Source organism: Idiotropiscis lumnitzeri, chromosome 10, assembly GCF_059441095.1.
Source record: "Idiotropiscis lumnitzeri isolate Australia: NSW breed Sydney's pygmy pipehorse chromosome 10, RoL_Ilum_1.0, whole genome shotgun sequence".
NCBI lineage: Eukaryota > Metazoa > Chordata > Actinopteri > Syngnathiformes > Syngnathidae > Idiotropiscis > Idiotropiscis lumnitzeri.
Window position 1 is genome coordinate 15529751 of NC_142400.1, and position 20488 is coordinate 15550238.

General features: G+C 40.6%; 1 protein-coding gene across 2 annotated transcripts in view; it reads right to left on the reverse strand.

The window, feature by feature from the left end:
- The window catches only part of LOC148329492 (low-density lipoprotein receptor class A domain-containing protein 4-like), a 146369-nt gene that overhangs the window by 5998 nt on the left and 119883 nt on the right, over nucleotides 1-20488 (reverse strand). For both annotated transcript variants that reach the window (XM_088307365.1, XM_088307366.1), the window contains 2 exons: nucleotides 3865-4013; nucleotides 2578-2628 (listed from right to left, as the gene is read on the reverse strand). In XM_088307365.1, the coding sequence (XP_088163491.1) occupies nucleotides 2578-2628; nucleotides 3865-4013 (200 nt within the window). The remainder of the gene's footprint in view (nucleotides 1-2577; nucleotides 2629-3864; nucleotides 4014-20488) is intronic.

Sequence of the window (20488 nt, forward strand, 5' to 3'; positions counted from 1 at the left end):
CAGACGATTACAGAGCGCTTCTGCGACAAACACGTTCTTGCAGCCATTGTCCATCTGCTTTTGTGGATCAATTTGCTCACGGGTTTCATGTGCACACGCGTCCATCATGTGCCAAACTTTCATGGAACTCACTCGTGTACTTTAAGTAATCCTGCAAACAGCGATCAAAAGAGCACCACTCGCTTTTGTTCTTGATGCAAGATGCAACACAAAAGCGTTGTGCAAAATGTGACTTTTGGGAATATTGAATTCACTCCAAATTCTGGAAACAACTAAACGGCCTCTGTGGATTTGCGGTCCGTTTCCTGCCTTGCGTCTTCTTTCAATCCAAACAACAACTCTGTGCTTTAAACTTTTTCAACAAACATGAAAGCTGTTGCTTGTGGAGTTCATTGCCGACAAATGGACCAAGACGACGACTCAGCGGTACAAATTAAATTCTAATGCGCTTGAAAGCCTGAAAGCACCTGAATAATTCCTTTAAAAAGGTCTGACAAACCCTAACTAGTAAATAAAATTAATTCATCACTCCGCTTTGCCCCGCCCTACTATTAACTCCCCCGGGTGACGCTAGCATGCCATTTTCATCCAAAATGCCCAACATGTAAGCAACATTTTAAGTAACATTGACTCATCATGTCATGTTACGAATAGCGAACAGTAACACTTGCAACTGACACAATTACTGCTGGGGACATCTGAGCAAACACAAAAGAGAAACTGTTTCACCTCGTTTTGGCTCTGCTATCATTTCTCACCAATTTAAAACATCAACTCTGGTGAGCTGCTTTCAGAGGGAAAACATTTCAATTAAGCATTTTGTGTCATACACCCCAACAAACAGGTAGTCTGGATAGTGAGGACAGCTGACTGGAAAATGATAAAAGGGGGAGGGGGGCACTTATGGGGGTGAGGAGCATAGTAAAGGATGGGACTATTTGAAATATGAGAAAGACAGTACAATGGAACTCAAATAATAAAAAGGAAGCGGTGAAAGCTAATGAGACATGGGAGCCGCAAATGGAGAGCAAGCAGAAACAAAGGTCGAGAGACAAAGGAGGAAATAAGAGATGGAATCGAGAAAAATAGCAAGCGCTATAGAAGCGGACGAGACAGATTGATAGACGGGGGGGGTGTTGTGGGGGAGAAAGGTGCGGAGCTGATAGAGGGAGCAGAGCGCAGTGGAGCAGGGCAGCTCTCAGACGGCTGTCTAGACAGTGTCAGGGGAGGTGCGGCTGATTAATGACGCACCAAACGCACACGCGCGCATACACACGCACGCGCTGTGGCCTTTAGCGCTTCACACCAAAACTATTACGATCCTCCCATTGTTTAATATTTGTTGACATGGAAGGCCTTTTGAGTGCCAGCAACGACAACCGAGCCAAAGACACTCGTTGTAGCCAAAGTTCACCCGGTGGAACTTCCCTGCAGCTTCGCTTCGCTTTGCAACAAGTCAATAATCATCGTCATAATCGTGCGCTCCAATCCCCCTGGAGCTGTTTGTGATATTCCCCTCCCATCGCCATTTGTAAGTGGCTCCATCTGGCATGGACACCATGAAGCAAACAGATCAACGGTCACAGAGACTATATTGGCATTTGTTTGTCTTTGAGAACATGCCAGACTTGATGTGATTTGGAAACCAGTTCCATAGTTGTATCTGGCGCTATTACAAAGCATTCCTTGTTGATTAAACATTGACAAGCAACCGCACTGGGGATGCCAATAGATTTGTGTTCTGACTAAGTGAACAATTCTGCCATGGCAACAACTCGGTGGCGGCATTCAACGCAATATTCTTGAGTATTTATTCAGACATACTGTTTTAAAAGAGGTGCGCGCATGTTAGTCTCAATCACATCTGTGAGATCACGCAATTACTGATGGCAGAAGTGACTGAATAAAGATGTTTTTTGAATGAAAAAGTTCTTATTCAAAAAAGAATTTCTATGTAACAAACAAGAAAGCGATTTAAGTACAGAATTATTACTATCGTTTTTTTTTGTTATATTTGTTTACATTCCAGTGACACACGTGTGATATCACCGTGGTTACCGGTATTGAGCCATGTCAAGTCTGAGTCAAAACTTTGGACACACCTGGTTATGCGAGTCATGAGCAAGCGTTGGCAAACTTCAGTTTGATATTAGAGCATTGCAACAAGACTCCTGTTGTGAAACATCTGTCACAAAACACTAAACAACTGACTCCATACGCTTGCACTCAGTTAACGGATCAAACTATTTGAAATGATCAAGCCCGTTGTTAGTTGCTGTGTTGACATGCGAAATAAAATGGCCCCAGCACAGCATAAATATGTCAAACAAAAGGCTTCACAATTATTTTTGATTAAAAAATAAAATCCACACATTTAGCTATTAATGTGTTGACAATGGCAGGCGGTATTCTTTATATCTTGGTATGCTGTCGTTGGAACGCACTCTAGCTGGAAAATCACAATGCGGTCAATTTGTTTTCTGTTCACTTGTTTAAGTCTTTGTTGAAGGCTCTGTCGGCCTCCACACACAGTCTGGTAGTCTAGGTGCAGGAGAGTTCAGTGTGGCAATGTGTTACCTCTGAGGCTCCTTGTCGCGAGTTGCTGTCTGAAGGCCACAGGCACCCATCCTACGCAAACACAACCAAAGACAAAGACAATGACAATGCAACTCTTGCACGTCTCTATGCCTGATGTTACACATTTCATACATTGTAAAAAAAAAAAAAAAAGCAAAATCATGGGACTGGGGAATACATGAAAGAGCAAATTAGGGAGCGTACATAAGATGAAAGAGGAAAATGAATACCTGCACTTTTCAGCGGCAAGGACCAAAAAGAGGTGATCCTTGCCACGTTAAAGAGAGGCAGCATGGAAGCGACAACAAAGTAATGCAACTGCCTAAATGACTGTTTTCTGTTATGATGCACGCGGACCGGAAATTGTTTCTGCAGACTGAGTATGTTTCGTGAAACTAAACCAGTAAGGCACGGCGGCATGGTCATTATTGTTGCTGCTCGTTTCTATGCCATGAGCTTGGATGGTGTGCGCTTGTGATGTTGCATTCAGTCTTTTTTTTTTCATTCATAGATGCCTCTATTAAATAATTTGTTTTGATATGATGAAGCAAAAGTGTGGCAGGAGCGTTGCCCCCAAAAAATAAAAAAAAGTCTGTTAGCAGAGCTACTATTCGGTGTTTGGCGATAATAAATGCACCAGGCTGACAGTTCAATCATTTACAAAGTATAGCCATTAAACAAGATATAACAACACATACAGTTCAGACACTAATTATTTATACGCTGCTGAAATGCCCAAGATTATTCGAATTTTGATAGTACTAGGAGCCTTTCAAAAGGTGTCCGTTTTACTACCATTGTCCAACTTCAGTTAATTTAATTAAAATACCCAAATATATTTAAAAAAAAAAAAACTAACGCAAATATTTGTCACAGAACTTTTGCTCGTCTTTTGTTTGTGCGTCTGTCCCACTGTGTTGACATTTTAGAAAAGGGGAGGAGGCGCCACAGTCTAGACGGTGCTGTGGTGAATTAAACATCAAGGCGGTAAAGAAACCAATTCAGCCGTTTCACCTCACTGTTAGGAGCAAAGCGACTTCCGCAGTGAAACATGCATTTGGCTTGAGATCGCATGGCAGACAACAAACTGGATAAGCTTTGTTTGTCTTGCTTCGGAAAGGCCCAAATGTCACAAACCAGAGCAGAAGGAAATGCTTGCAGCTCTCAGTCAAGCATGTTCACCAGGCATGCCGAAGAATATGAGAATGAGAATAACAAAGTACAGTATTTAACCTGTGTGTTTCCTTTAGCCTAAGACGGCTCCCAGTCAGCTGCTGTGATACTAACCTGTTGCAGGGAATGGTCATGCCTCCGGGCCTGGCTCTGCCTCGTTATGAAGGTGGAGAGCTTGTAATGGTTGAGCAGGCAGATGATCACCACCACCATGACTGTCATCACCACAATGATGATGATGATCTGAACAAACTCCAGTTCAGCTGCACACAAAAGAAAGGAGAAGGAAAAAGCATTTCAAACGGTATCTTGTGAATCCGAAAACAATGATGAAAAGTACGTATATCAACACAATCAGGCTAAGAAAGTTAAACTGTGGTGAAATGTCTTTTTGCAATGCCCACTAACTGTATTGTACAGTCCAAACCAACAGGCGGACAAAACAATTCACCTGTGTCCCTTTACACACTATAGATTATGACGAATATCATTTTAGATTACGGTTAATTTGCAAAAACATCAACATGATCACTGTAATATGAATTTAAGAAGTTTGGCGGGAATTTATGCCGGATCCAATTGATATGTTGTTCTAGTTTGTAATAATAATAATAATGCCTTTATTAGTCCCACAATGGGGAAATTCGAGATTCAAACCCAGGCCTCAGCAGAGTAAAGAAAATAATTAATTAGCATAATATAAATGTGAGGGAATCAACTGATTTAATTTTCTTCAGTGAGGTCAACCTTGCGGTTAAATACAATTACGGCTGCCTGTTGTAACGCTTCCGCACCAGCAGGGGGAAGCATAAGTCAAACTGTACATCTTGAATGTATAGCGGTGCAGGGCATTCAAAAGTTTTTCCCACTTAAGGCCAGACTGAATATGCACAAACTAAGGCCCCCCACCATGGTAGAATAGCAAAAATATACATACTGAATGTATTGACCAGTCTGAATATGTTATTTGAATTTCATTAAAAAATGCATAATGCTTTAATTTATGAATTAACTTGAGATATCAGACTGAAAATTTCCACATTAACAATGACAAAGTGTGCAATTTGCTGCTAACCGTTCCAGAGTGTATAACCCCGCCTCTCGCCCAAAGGCAGCTGGGATAGGCAACACAATTATGTGATTGTACTGCCTCTAAATCAAATCACGCCTGAACACTCAAATTTACGAAACAAGCCATGAGGGGAAAAGACTATCTGCATTTGCTCCCATGTCTCTATTCCACCAATCATATTTGTTTGTTGCAGTCTTGAGTGAATGAGAAGAAAAACTGGATCATGTGCTAACTTCTATACCATTTCTTCAAGTATAAGAACCTTTATCATCACAGAAAAAAGTAAACAGTGATGTCATTTTGTAAGTAACTAAGTAGTGAAGGAACAGTGCATTCAAACAAAAAATGTATCAATTAACATCAACATCTCAATAACTCAATCTCATGTGTGCGCACTCCCGCCGTAGAAAACCGAGGCGCATGGTCCGTGATGTGTCATCGTGGACTTGAGCAGGAGGGTGTGTCATGCACAGACACCAAAGTCAAACAGGGCTTTCTGTAAGCTTGGTATAAATATCACTTCCTCTGTTCATCTGATGGTGAAAACATGTCAAAACTAAAAAAGCCAATTGGAAGAAAACTGAGCAAGAAAAAGTCGACTGTGACAGGCAAGCCTGATCTCAAAATATTTAGGAGGAAGGAAGCGAGGGGAGGAGTGAAGATGAGAGGAAGGAAGGATGAGAGCGTGAGAATGAAAGGAAAGTGGCAGCAATGGGGAAAACCTATCATGCCGAAAAACAATGCATACACCCGGTTCAGTTGAGAGGCTGCAGAACACAGTGTACAAGCACTTATTCTGACAGTGGCCAAGAGAACGCAGTGTGCTGGCAGTCTGCGTTACCAGCACCAGTCACATGTTATTACAACAGTAATCCACTTGTCAAAACAATATCAGTCTGGCGTCTGTAGTGCCCTTATTCCTTGAGCAGTCTGAACATTTTCCCTTCTAAGTCAGCCTTCTTGGTTTCTTTTCTCCTTACGCGACAAAAACGGCTACCGAGTTGAATTCAAACATGTTAAAGGAACATTTTGCAGTGAGCTTTGCCCAACATCAAACGGCGTCAACAAATACTCGGTTAATTGGTTGAAATGCAACGGCCAGACAGAAAGCGGATCCAGAGGCCCACGTAAACATTGCTACAATTTGAATTTGTGCCACAATAAACAGAAGCAGTTACAACTTAATGGGTCTTGTTGAGAAAGATGAGCGTGTCGACACACACACGCATAAGCACACACCGTCTAAAGATAGATCAGCATATGTAAACTGAAGTAATGCAGAGGTACTGATGGCCTCACTTCACAAGCCTGCATGCTAACTTGGCTATTAGGGCGGAACTTGATTTACTTTTCATCAGTGTCGAGAATTGTGTTGGAAGAATCTCTGTCAATCCTGAACTTATGTTATTAAATAAATCTATTATTTTGATGACTGATTTAAAATTGCCAAAATTGTTGCACTTTCAGCCTCTCAGCTAAGCTTTATGCGGGGGTGCGGGGGGGCGATGAGCTGGGGGTTGGGGGTTTGAGGTCAATCAGAGAGTTTGAAAAAAAGAAAAGAAAACAAAACAATAAAGAAATATATTTACTTAAACAAAAATCCCCCCTCCCCAAAAAATTCAAAATATAATAAAATATTTATAGCATCTTTTTCACTGATATTAATGGGGAAAAAAGGCATGAATAACTGGCAATTTTCTTTTGCTAAAACTATTGCTATCTTGGTTCAACAGCTGTAAACAATGCTAAATATTGACCGATTTTGATCCTATCCATCTGATTGGTGTTATGTCTACTCTGAGCAATGCATTGAATCATAATTTCTGTAGTCCTCCATGAAATCAGACTGATTATATTTGTGTTTGATCAAAATCAATGATCAACAGTTTTGGCCCATTTTCTGACCTGTAGCCGATCAAATCAGAAACTGAATCATAATTCAAGTTTGTACATTTTCACGTTGACTTAAAGGAGCCATAGTGGAACTCTGCTAGACTGTAGGCCATTGCAAAAGCCATGTCTTCCTCAGGTCACCACCAAGTTGAGAGAGCACCACTACCGGCTGGAGGCAAGTAGAACAAAAAGGAATCATAAAAAAATAATCCACCAATCCATTTTTCATCACGCTGTGTCCTCAGGGACGCAGGAGATCTGGAACCAATCCCAGCTGCTTACGTATTGACACCCAGGACTGTATACCAGCCGATCACAGGGAGAAAACAACAATTATTATTCAATTTGAAGTAAATTGCTTCATGACTAATATCCACAGTCACTTACACACAACTGAGAAAATTCTCAAAAACCAATCAATGCGTTAATTGGTTATTGCACTCACTCCTAGTCAATGACTTAGTCATTGATAGGTAGTTAGTAATGTGAGGGAGAACTTAACAGAGTAATTTGGGTGCCAGACACAGAAGATTCCATTATACATGCAAAAAAAATGTAATTATTAGAAAGAATAAACAGCAGCAAATATACAGTGACCTAGCGTAATCAAAAGAGAGAGAGAGGGAGAGAGACAGCGAGAGAGAGAGAGAGAGAGAGAGAGAGAGAGAGAATGTGTGTGTGTGTGGGGGGGTGTGTGGGCGTGTGTTGAGGGCCAACGAGAGGTCAAACAGTTCAACAGACGAGTCAGTGCAAAAAGGCGGTCAATAAAGAGCAGTCAGAGACTGTGGACAAATTCAGACCTGCGTGTCGTTTCATTGTAGGAATGTGACCAAACGAACAGAGCAGATGGGTAGAGTGTAAATTATCCACAGAAAGATCTTTAAAAACAGAGAGTATTATTTTGGGTTTCATATAAGCTAAGTAAAAGCGGTTCACTCACGCATGGCTCTATTTTGCATCACATTATATTATGTAATTTGTAGCTAGTTTGCAGATTGTATAAATCCATTCCATAGTGAGTGTGGTGGTCCACAATTGTGACTCCAAATTAATTCCTAATGAATTGAATGGCAATTAAATATTTTGTTGTCACTCATTTCTGACTAATAAAGGCAATCTCACTCAGTTTGGGCCTGAATAGAAAATTAGAACAACAGCTGTCTATAGAGCGATGCACAAAAAGCCCATTCAGTTGCGACCTGTTAACATCTGAGCTTGCACCTTGCATCTGACCTTAGTTACTGTCAAAACCAGTGTGCCTGATTTGTTTTACAGTTTTCCCCCTGAATCATAATGCTGTTTTGTCTATGAATCAGTGGATGTATGCTGACAGTCGAACTTGAGCGTGTAGAGAATGGCCCATTAGCCACCTGCTAATTTCAGATAATCAGACAGACTGAATCTCACCATTAGAGCCAAACAGCACACTAAGGCTAACACAGCACTTTAAGGAATCATGGCAACAGATGGCAAATTGGGGAAACGCAGCCCAACAGTAAACCACAAAGCTTGACCATTCTGGAATAGAAAACCTTGCTTTATTGACTGGTGATCGTTTCTTTATAAACATGGCAAAATGTGTTCCTCAAACAATTTTCAGTTTCCTGGCACATCTCCGGGTTAGAAAATAACCATCTTCAAAGTTACAGCATGCAATAAACATGACAATACTTTAGACTGCATCACTTTTTTTCATGTTGAGATGCACTGCCAGCGCAGTATCACTACACTGGTTCGCAAGTTCTAGGCGCGTGACCTAAATTCATTCCTTCTCAACCAACCTGCTCCATAAAACATGCAGAAAGTTAACTGAGGCAGACACCAAAAATAAAGGGCGCTTTCTTTGCTTAAACTTAGTTCTCCTGAGAGATCCAGCTAAGCTAGAGGCCTGCTGAGTTCACAGCCTGCTGCCCACCACACACACACACACACATGCACACACAGCCCTGTCTGCTGCCACTGCTGTTACTATGGTAACACTTCAGCATGGTGCTGTGATCAACAAGGCCCGGAGCTGCTGGGGCACCATGGCAGCGACCTAGCTGGCATGCACACTCACGCAGTGGCACTGAGCACTAGAAGACGGAAAGACAGCGGAAATAAAGAGCACCCACACTTAAAACATTTGGAAATGTTAAAAGGAAGAGGTAAGAGAAGGAAAGAGATAAAAGGCAAGACAGCAGAGGTACAATTGGGTGAGCACGCACAAACGCACACACCGCTTCCTCCCTTGGGGGGAGTTCTCTGCGAGGTCTAGACGTCTGACATCAGTCTGGATGAAACAGCTTCTCTTAGCAGGCTGTGAGGATGAGTGTGTGACACAGCACACAGGAGAACTGAGCAGAGTCTGATCACCTCCCAGACTACAGTAAAATCACTTCAGCCTCCCTACCAAGTTTAGTGCAGTTGAATCCAGAGTAGAAATGGCTTGATTATGTCAAGTGTGCACAGTGTGTGTGTGTGAGAGCTGAAATAAAAAATATATATCATTCAGGCATAAAAGACAGTAAGACAAGGGGACATAAAAAAAAGAGACTGTTAAAGGAGGGGGGAGGAAGCAACACGGAAACAGCGAGAGTGTGTGTGTGAAACAGAAGGTGCTAGACATCAGAACAAATAATTATAGCTCTTCTTCTTTCCAGTCTGCCTCCTTTTTCTTTCTGACTGAACGCAACACAATCAGGCACACCTTTCAAGCTACACTGGATTCAACTGAATAAGGTTGAGCCATGAGAGGAAGGCTGTCACCAATGGATTTGAGCCTTGTAAGGGCCAGTTAAACTTCATTTTGCCGTTCTCATGATGAGCAGCCTTCAGGTCAGCAGACACACCGGTCATTTCTCAAGCTGCAGTAGCAAAACTCCACACATGGTACAAGTATCTCTGTCCATGAGAATATACACTTCTGAGGACATTTGCATGCAGCCAAGCACATGCCAAATTAACAAATGACACGCTAATAATCCAACGCTAATCCAAATGCATAATGAAAACAAAGGATGCTTTTGTGATTTGATTGATTAGTTTCTAACAACATTCTGTTTTAAGTTTAAGTAGTGTGAAATGTCCTTTAACATTTTTTCATTTAGTCAGAGGTCTGAATCTTCACTAAATGCATTTTCCATATTTTGAGTACAGATTAAGTTCCTTTTTAGCTGAAGTAGGCTGATATGATGAGACCCAATGCTTAGATGGCAATATACTTGCCTAGGCTCCAGAAAATGACTTACAGATCTGCACCATCTCCATTTGCATCAATAGAACATGAGCAAAGATTTTTTTAAATGCCGGGCTATAATCATGAATATTACAATATTATCTAATATTATCACTATTCAATGTTGCAATATTCATGAACTGCACTTAAACAGAGGGCCGTGTTGTTAGTGTGATGAACAAAATGTATTCATTTTATCAATGAGGTGGCTCAACATTTGCTTACATTTGCACACTCCTGCACAGCCAAAGCCTGCCTGTCTCCCAGGTGCATGTGTGTGTGTATGCATGTGTATATTTATCAGAACTAGACAGACAGGATAGTGTCTAGACACCCCACCATCCCTCCCACCTTCACTGAGTGACTGAACCAGACAAGAAGGGTCAGACTAATGTCAGGGTTAGAGAGTGTGTGTATACGTGTTGACCAGGGTCAGCCTGGGTCAGCATGTGAGTGGGTGTAGTGGTTGATACTGATTTGATGGCAAGGGGCAAATTAGGCTAACTCCACGTGCACATGGATAATTTAAAAACTCTACAGTCCATCTTTTCACATTGCGGTCAAAAGGATCTACCAAGCGGATTTTGAAAAAAAATGTGTCCACATGAAGTAGCACGTAGAAGGCTGATGAGGCAACATCAGCTGACTTGGTCACGCGTTCTGCTGTCTCTGTTCCCCAATATGGTGAGCTCTTAAGAAGCACATTTCTGCATACAATATGTAAAAGAATATGACTACATGGGGCCCAGGAGAGGTGAATGAAATCTCTCATGTTTGACACATGAGGACTATACTACATGGATAAGGGTGAAGGTTGTTTTGAATGCTGTCAAATCCAGCGATTCTCAATTGGGTGATGACGATGCACCCAGAATGGGATTGAGGGGACAACAAGTGAAAAATCAATATTCAATGTAATGTGCATTCAATATTGGGCTTTTACTTTTTAAATTAGTTTCATACTGAAAAACATGCACTGGAAAAGTGCAGCAGTCTCACACCTGACTTGGGAGCATTTAATTGATGTCACCACAGGTTTAGTGATGATGTTTGGAGACCAGGTGGTAAAGTTTAAATAACATACAGGATATGTAATTAGTTCAGAATAAGATTAATATTTGGAGGGCTTTGGGGATATTGCGTGATGATGCTTTTTACCCTTTAATTGTTGACTGTAAACCTCACGTTACCCCAGCACTAATATTCTGTATTCAGTTCTGTAACAGACAGATCAATGTGTGCACCGTGTGCAAACAACACAGCATGATCATAAATGTACAGTGCAGTGATTCTCAACTGGTGGGTTGTTGGGAAATGTTACTCAATTGTGCTCTTGTCACGAGCTACTATGTAACCAAATATAACTAATCATTTTCTTGAAACTGGTTCACAATTTTTTCAACAATAAGATGGTGACAACTGTTGAGAACCACTAGCATAGAGCATATAGTTGTCACTAACAGAACACAGGGTTGAGTGGTTCTAGGCCAAAAAAGATTAGAGCAACCATGGACATCTCGGGTTTTGAACGTAGCTAACTGAAACTGAGTTATGGTTGTAGAAAAGGCAGACAGATGTTGAAGGCAGACAACAAGCAACAAAGTGAAGCATGTTGTGTCGCATCTTTGAGCAACAAAACAGCGCAGCCGCAGAGGGACAAAAAAGAAGCTAAAAAAAAAAGGGGGGAAATAAAAACAAGAGGGTTTTTGTTTGTGGGTTTTGTTCCAGCACTCAAGCTCCGATCCCCACATGCAAGGGGAGACATCAAAGTCTGGGGGTCTGGGCTGTCTACATCTGTCAGGATAGCAGACGCCTCCCAGATGTTGGGTGGAGTGTTCAGTAAAAAAATAAAATAAAATAAAAGAGCATAATGTACGGTGGAAAAGGGTAAGATGGGAAGAAAACTGGACAAACACGACATCTGGGAAGTGGGAGGACAATATTGAAATTTATTTCTACTGTTTCACTTTTTTAGTAAATTTACCGTGAATTTTTCGCACGGTAATTTTTAGTTGTTTCAAATTCATGAATTTCAATTTAAAAATTTACCTTTTTTTTTTTCTTTCACTACAGCTCTATTTTTTTTTTCACACGAGTGTAAATAAGTATACAGAAATGGCGGGTGCCAAAGGTTTGAAGTGGTTTCAATTCTGAAAAATTAGTTTGAATTGTCAAAGTTTTTGGGTAACTTTTCACCATTGCTTGTTGGCGAGAGGTCGCGTGTATTTGTCATGACATGAAAGATGAGGACAGCACATCAAGCTATCATTGCTGCACCCGGATATACAGGTTCTTCCGTGGCATAACTCAGCTTTGCTGAGCAGTGGAGGCAATGGCTCATTAACAATGTAGCGATAAATTAGTAGTTACAGAAAGTACCAAAGTCTGTTCTTTGCATTTTCTTCCTGGTGATGTAATACAGCCATCAACTCCATCAGGGTGCCGTTTTAACACTAGAATTCCCTGAAGCGTCAATACATTTCTCAAGATTTCATGTGCTGCTATTCTTTTATGTATGAAAAAAAATTATGAGTCATTATTCCCGCCGGGTTTTCATATAAATCACTTTTCAGTGGTGGCATTGATTTTCGAAAGTGGTCAACATGGTCAATAAAAATTGTTATATAGTAGTGAAGGCATTACATCTGTTTCAAAATATTGACGAAGCTGAATCTACGGATGATTGAGACAGTGAGTCCCAGGAAGCCAGGTTGCCTCAGGCAGCACTGGAAGAGGCGACACAGTTCAAGGTACTATTAGTGTTAGACGTGATAAGAGTCATGACATTTTTGGCTGGCCAGGCCAGAGTGTTAGGCAGGCGGCAACAGTCTAAAGCTCCAACACCTGCCCCGCACCCATCTGCCTCACAGGGGGAAGGACAGCACTGTGTGGACTCTGGTGACCCAGGGAGAGGAGCTACATTACATAATTTACATGAAAAGATATCCGAAACTGAATTTTAATAAACAGCATACCGTTACTTGCTACTCAAACAGTAGGTAATAATCATTTTAGGCTATTAATTCATTACCAGAGCGCAGGCTGTCAAAATGACGGCTACGGGAGATCTAGTTAGTAGTTTGAGAACTCTCCTCCGACTGTTTTAGAAAGGAGCCGTCCCTAGTCGTTTCGTTTTGAGTGGGTTAAGGACTTAACGTTAGGGTTACATCACATCAACACTGCGCCTGGTGAAGACTCCCCAACGTTGGACGTTTCGGTGGCTCATGACGATTGAATGCATAAAAGCTGTGTGAATACTGCCCATATGAAATTAGAATTAGAATTAGAAATCCCTTGTTAGCTTGGATTCCCCACCGCCTCCACAAAGTAATTGCAAAGATCCAAGCTTTTTATACTTTTAATGTCACAGTTCTTGAAATTGGATGAAACTTCAAGGAATCGGTCGCAAAGGTATGACCGCGGTAAATAACTAATATTACTGCAGCTCATGGATTCAGTGACAGTGTTTATAAATTCTTTGTGTCAGTTCGATCGGATTTATTTATATATATATATATATATGTGTGAGTGTGCATAAACATGTCGTTGACATGCACTGAGTCTAATTTTGCTGAGCCAACAGCGCAAAACCCACCATGCTTAAGTTGCTCAATAGACTTTACCAGATAACTAGCACCTCTTCTGCTCTGCATTCATTGAGTTGAGATGCTTAAAAACCATGAAGCATTGCCTTGCAGGCAGGATTAAGCTAAAGCAAGAGAGTCAGTCGTAAACTAGAGGAAGAGCAAAAACAAAGACAGAGACACATGGTTAAACAATAATGGCTATGTTTACATGCAGTCAATAAACATTTTAAAAAACAAATATTGTAAACGTGTGCAGTAACCCGAATATTCCCTTATTTGGGTTTTTAAAATTCCGAAAATCATGCGTGGGTTACTGAAAAACAAGGAGGCAAAACCAGCAGCATAAAAATCTCAAAACAAAAAGTAAATATGAGAAAGACACGCTTCAGATAAACAAATATTTGTTTTTTCCCCCCTTAGAATACTAGGTCATGACTGTAGGTTGAACTTGTGGCGCTGAACAACTGCGGGTGAAAAAGTTAACTATAAAAAAAAGAAGGCTGGAGACAAATAAGAAGAAACTCAGCTGTGTACCTACAATTGTGAGATTCTTAAAGTTTGCTGAAGAAGGGTTCAAAAACAAGGAAGAACCATTTGCTGTGTAAAGCATGCATCACGATTCAGACAGGGACCAATCAGAATCGATTCACTAATGTCCACATTTTGATTATTCAAATATGTGAATTAAAGTAATACAGAATGTACTAGATAATGCGGAACTAAGAAGCACGGCAACCGACATTTCCAGGACACTTTGGGAAGCGCACATACAAAAAGGAAAAAAAAAACATGGATTACTGCCATCCACCTTTCTTTGAGATGCAAAATGCTCCTAATTTAAAAGCAGATTTATGGAATCACTTTGGCTTCTATAAGAAGAGAACTGGACAAGTGCCATGTTATATGTATCGTAAAGGGTGTCGCGCTAAAATGAAATACTTTGGCAACACAACAAACATGAGAAGCATATAAGTCAATTCCCCCTATGGAGGAGTTTGGGAGACGGCTGGCTGTAGTTGCTGCCGCTAAAAGTGGCACCAACCGATCAGAGAACAATCAAGGAAGCAATTCAAAAACTGCCATCATCATTGGAAAGGGCGAAGTGAATTCCAGAAGGCCATCTCTGCAATTATTGCCAAGGTTTTGCATCCTTATGTGATGCGTGGACTTCATTTGCCAATAAATAATTGTCATCATCGTCTGCGCATTGTATGTGCATTTTACCACAAACTAGAGCAATGAATGAAAGACACAGTTGCTTAATTTGGCTGAGCTGTTCAACTGTCCTAAATGCATGGAACATCCATATTGTGTTAATCCTACTATTCTCAATATTCTCAAGCAATAAGTATGTGCATGTATGCTGCATGTATGCATGAATATGAATATGAATATATATATATATATATATATATATATATAAATATATATATATATATATATATACACACACACACATAAAAAAAATAAAAATGTACCGACAAAGCAACAGAACAGGGAAACCAGCACATGATGCATCGTGTTTGTCTACATACAGCTATAGAGAGGAGGAAATGTAAAGTAAGTTATTTTTTCGGCAACCAACAGATAGTTAGAGCATGAAAGTATTGATCAATCGTACATGCTGGTGCGGTATTTTTGGACCCTTTCTTCTATGTATTTAGACCAGCATCGTGTGCTGCTGTTTACATTCTTGCTCTATACGCCCACTCAGTGCCCGATTTTTCGTGGCTACTTTCAGGAGGATAGTAACCAAGGTCACAAAGTTGCACGTATGTGCAACAGCAAATGAAAATGCAGGAGTTGCACGATGAGTGATATTGCTTACTAGTGGTTTAGTTGTTTTTTGCTTTGTTCTTTTAAATCAATAAACAACACCAAATGAATAAAAATAATTGATTAATTGGTTATTAACTGATGAATGGATTTATGAATGGATACTGATACTAAATGAAATTGTACCCAATTAATTGATTAATCGATAGAAATCATTGGTAGAATCAATTTTAAAAGGTATTCGACAGTGACAGCCCTACATGCTATCGTCAAAATCTTCAAGGAAGTTTGCCTCATTTTGCTTAAAAGCTATGAAGAATGATTGCCAATCTAGTGTAAGTGTCTATACATAGTTCATGTGAGCCTATTCAGTCTGCAGAGTGTATACAGGCTGTCCTCTTCAAGTGTATCGTCTGACAAATGCCCAGATGGTTAAAAGCGCTGTACAAGCATCTTTGCTGTTTCGAGATAATGCAATTTGTGGACAGACACCTCATAGGTTGCATTTGGCATTTAGGTGAGACCGTAATAATGGAAAGCAACATTGACTTCCTTCTCTTGCCCTTTTTTCTCTTGTCAATTTTCTATCATTATATTGTTTGTGCATTCTCATTCTTCACACTCTTCCTTTCCACCCACACCACCATCTTTCTTCATTTTCTACTCTGTCTGTCTGTATGGGGAGGCATCACTGAGGGGGTTCAACTGAAGGTGAAGATTGTAGCAAGAAAAAAAGCTAGTAAACCCGCTATTGACTTCAACGGGAGTGTACAGTGGTAAAGTGGGATGGCTGATAGAGGGTCCAACCAGTATCTTAGTACCCTAGCAAAGACTCACACTGGGCATTATGGCCTTATGTTTGTGCATTTCTGGCACTGTCAATTTGAAATAATATTCTCTTTTTACATTTTTTTTTCAATCCGATTCATCAATTGAGCAACAAAATTCGACATTCATGACTTGTTAAAATAGTGGTCGGTTGCAGCCCGAGTTTGTAAACAGTTGTCCAATGACACTTGCGCCACATGCATATTGCACAGTCATGCGTATTGGGGGTAGGACGGTAAACTTTTAAAATGGAATGAAACAAAAAAATAAGCAGTAATGTCAGGTTCTGTATACATCAGGCATCACCAAATGGCGGACCGCGCGATGGTTCGGACCGGACCCATGTCCAATCTCTGATGATTTTTTTTCAGGGCGCATTCGCAAACGTTGGCGCTGCAATTCTAGTTAATACGGAAAAGGCGTCACTGATTTGAGCTAATCAAATCTTTTGTTTACGATCCACTGCCAATTGCGCAGCAGACCGGAAGAGAGTGCTGCTGACAGTATGCCTTGCTAAAAAGTTAGCGAGGTCGATGCGTGTTGTTTTCAATGAATGGACGGAGAAATTTGGTTTCGTTCTGGCTGCAGCCGATTCAAAACCAGTGTGCATCATATGCTCCGAAACTGTCGCAACATTGCGAAGCGCCACTACGAAACAAAGCACCGCCCTTTTTTGCAAAGTTATCCGCTGACGTTTGAGGTGAGCGCACGCAAAAACATCGAACTTCGAGTGCGGTATCACAAATGTTTACGTTTTCGTTTACAGCCCAGCGGCATGCAAACGAATATTCACTAAAAGTATCATGGATTTTGGGGAAACATAAAAAACGTTCAAGTGATGGGGAAGTTGTGAAGGAGTGCTTAAATGTGGTTGCACAAACATTATTTAAAGGAAAACAAAAAGCCCAGATGTGTGAAATAATCTACCAAATCCCAATGGCCCTGACTTCGTTCCAACACAGATTTAAGTCACTGGCAGGGCAGTCACAAACTCATTTTTCTAATTAAGAGAAGTTAAAAAAATATTCAAAAGAAAAAGTGGTGTCAAAGCTCATTTTGAATTAGTTTTTCATGAGGACAGCCATTTTTATTGATTGTGTACAGAACATGTTGACCTGGTTTACTTGGATAATTAGGCTTTCCGTTTTTTTTAGGCTGATAACTCTTTGATTTAAGAAAAAAAAGGTAAAAGATGTTAACTCAATGCTTAGCACTTGATACATTTCTGCAGGAGATATTTGACTGCTTTTTTTCTGGAAGTGGCAAACTTAAGTTCCTGGAGCCACATTTCCTTGAATGTGAAATAAACACCTTATATTTGTTTGACTGGCAAAGGTGTTTGTGAACATTGCTAAATATTTAGTATATTAGTGCGCTCTGTTGAAAATGACTAAATATTGAAACTATATAAAAATGTGAACATAGGCTAGATATTAAGGGAAGTTGGACTTTGGTTCGGACCTTTTAATTGGAAGAAATTTTAGTCGTGGACCTCTGTGACTTGTAATTGAATACCTCTGGTATACATCATAACCGGACATGAATTTCGTCCACACTTTCATAGCATGGGGGAAGGTCTTGAGGTTTAGGATTTGAAAAAGAAACCAAAAACAAGCATTTATAGACTAAGGTAAACTTAGATGGTTCGCAAAACACAACATCTCTCCGCGCAGCTTTGGTTTAGGTGATCTGCTGGGTTAATCTGTCTGACAGATGGGGCGGGTTGCGGGTTTGCAAGAGTAAGCAGGGGGTGTGTACACTGATAGTAATGGGGCAGCACAGGGTTGGGCCAGGCCGGATGCTGTGACCATGACCTATATTAATAATTCACACAGGATCATCATGCTGCTAGGAGCAGAAGTCCTAATCATAATTAGCTCGCTAGCAAGCAGCCACATCAGCGTCCAGGGGAATTCCATGCAGCAAATGGCCACTAAAGAATGACAAATTTGAATGTTTTTTTTTTTTTTAAATTAACAAATTCCTTTTCATGAGTCACCAGTGGTACACTCGCCTGACTTGTGTGCGGGCAGCGTGGGATATGTTCCCACTCAGTGGTGTTGTCTGTGTGTGCCCTGCGACTGGCAGGCATCCAGTTCAGGGTGTAGTGTGCATTTCCCTCGAAATCAGCTGGGATAGGCTCCACCAAAAATAATTAACAAAAAAATAAATAAATTAAATAATAAGTAAATAAATAAAAAATACTAAAACTAATCAAAGTGAAACTAAAACAAAGCAATTTTTGCAAAAACAAAAACAAAAACTAATAAAACCAAACAAACCCGCACGAAACAATGTGCCATAAAAGATCATCATCAGGTGTGCCGCAGGAAATTATCCAGTGATTTATTGGGACAAAAAAATGATTTACTATCCCCCTTATTCCTGAGGGTTCTCCTGGAGAAACAATTATGAACGTGACTTCCTGTAAGACACCAGAAGTAGCATTTTAGTAGTTGTGACAGCATGTTTTTGTCACACAGCGTTTCATGCAAAAGTGTTTCCCCCACTTTTGTAAACAATCATGAGCCCACAATGCATTGAAAAAATGTATTGCACGGCTTGGGAACTTGTTGGCGGCTGTACTGAGAAGCAGAAGAAGTTTAATCTGTGACTATGATGTTTATCATATTTACGACTGAAATATAATGACATCCATCACACACATTCGCGGTGCTCAGACCTGCACCTTGATCAAATTCACATTATACTACTTGCACAACAACTAAGACCTGCTTTTGGCTGGGCTTAAGATTAGTCTACTTTCAGTCAATTTGTAGGTGCGCTGGGGGCATGTAAAAGAAAACACCATTGGTCCAACGCAGCACCACCCTGGCACAGTGCAGTCTGCCACATTCCCAAACATGCCAAAACGGTCTTGCACCTGCATGAAAATCAAGATGCGGCAGTTTTTATGCTCGAGCGCATGCGCACTGTCCATAAATATATTGTTGTGCTCTTGCAGCTTGCATGTAGGTAAGGCAGGAGAGGAGCAATGTTGGGGGTTGAGAGTCAAGAGGCAGGGCTAGACCAGACAACCTCTATCCCCAACCCCCCTTCCCTTCCCGTCTGTTGTGTGTTAGTGTTTGTCGGTGTGTGAGTGTGAGTGAGTGCTCCCCTCTCCCGAGCCAGACAATAGAGCAGTTCTGTGGCTGATTAGGGTCAGCTGTTGACTGCCAAAAAAAGGAGGAAGAGCAGGAGTGTGTGAGTTGCAGATAAAGTAAGAACCTTATTCGGCTTGCAGGCTTGATAGTGTTGAAAAATAGTCATCATTATTATTAGTATTTACATTAGCATTTATTCAACAACCTAAACTCAACTTTAAAATACAGTCACTCTTGGCACACTTGGCCTCTTAGGGGCAGTGTGAAACTTTTAATGCTAATTTCCGCTAGCCCATCAAAGGGGTTTTCCGTTGACAGTGAGCAATATGCTGATTATTTATTTCAATATAATAAGACTTTAGTGTTACAGTAAACTCCACTGATGCCAACCCATAGAAATGATTTCTGGAACAAATTGTCAAGAACCAAGGGCCCAACAGCGCAACAAGTTGTCATGTTTGAAATGTTACGGGGGGCTGACGATCGTTTAGAAAACAAAGCAAAATACATGCAATTCAAGCAGGTGGTCATTGGCGTATAGATAGATAGAGCCCTGCTGTTATGAAAAGACACATTCTAAAATGACATAAACCATTCAAACTTGGTTAAAAGTCCAGACAGACTCGCAGTACTCAGCACAAGCTACGAAATAAGTCTAAAATGATCAACGGTATTACTGTACACTCTGATGTAATGAGTAAACGGTGAAACGGTGAATATCACCCAACCCTACATCCCATTGTGAAAAAAATCCGAGTTGATGGATCATAATCAGAATCAGAATCACAGTCATCTTTATTGGCCAAGTATATAAAACACTCAAGGAATTTGTCTCCGGCACTATGAGCTGCACTAGTATTACAGTAACAACAATGAACTAGCCTATACAGATTCTGTTTTCAAGCATAGTAAAGAAAACAAGTCTATTAAATCTGATTAATCACATCTCAAAAGTCAAAATCATAATTTTTTTAACAAATAACATTGCTGATAGATTGGATAGGTGACACACCCACCAAGCGTAACATGGAAACTTGTGCCCAAAAAGGTATGACAGTAAAATCTAACGGTGGCGTCGATTTCTGGATTGTAGGATTCTCATGAGATGTGAATTCCATAAACATCTAAAAATGAAACACTTTAAATATGAAATGAACTTACGCAGTGGATCCAGAAGATTAATTGTGGGCAGTGACGTACACACTGCTCAGCTCTTACTTTGAAGGAGCATGTGTTTCAGCATTTGTTTTTAATAAATCCA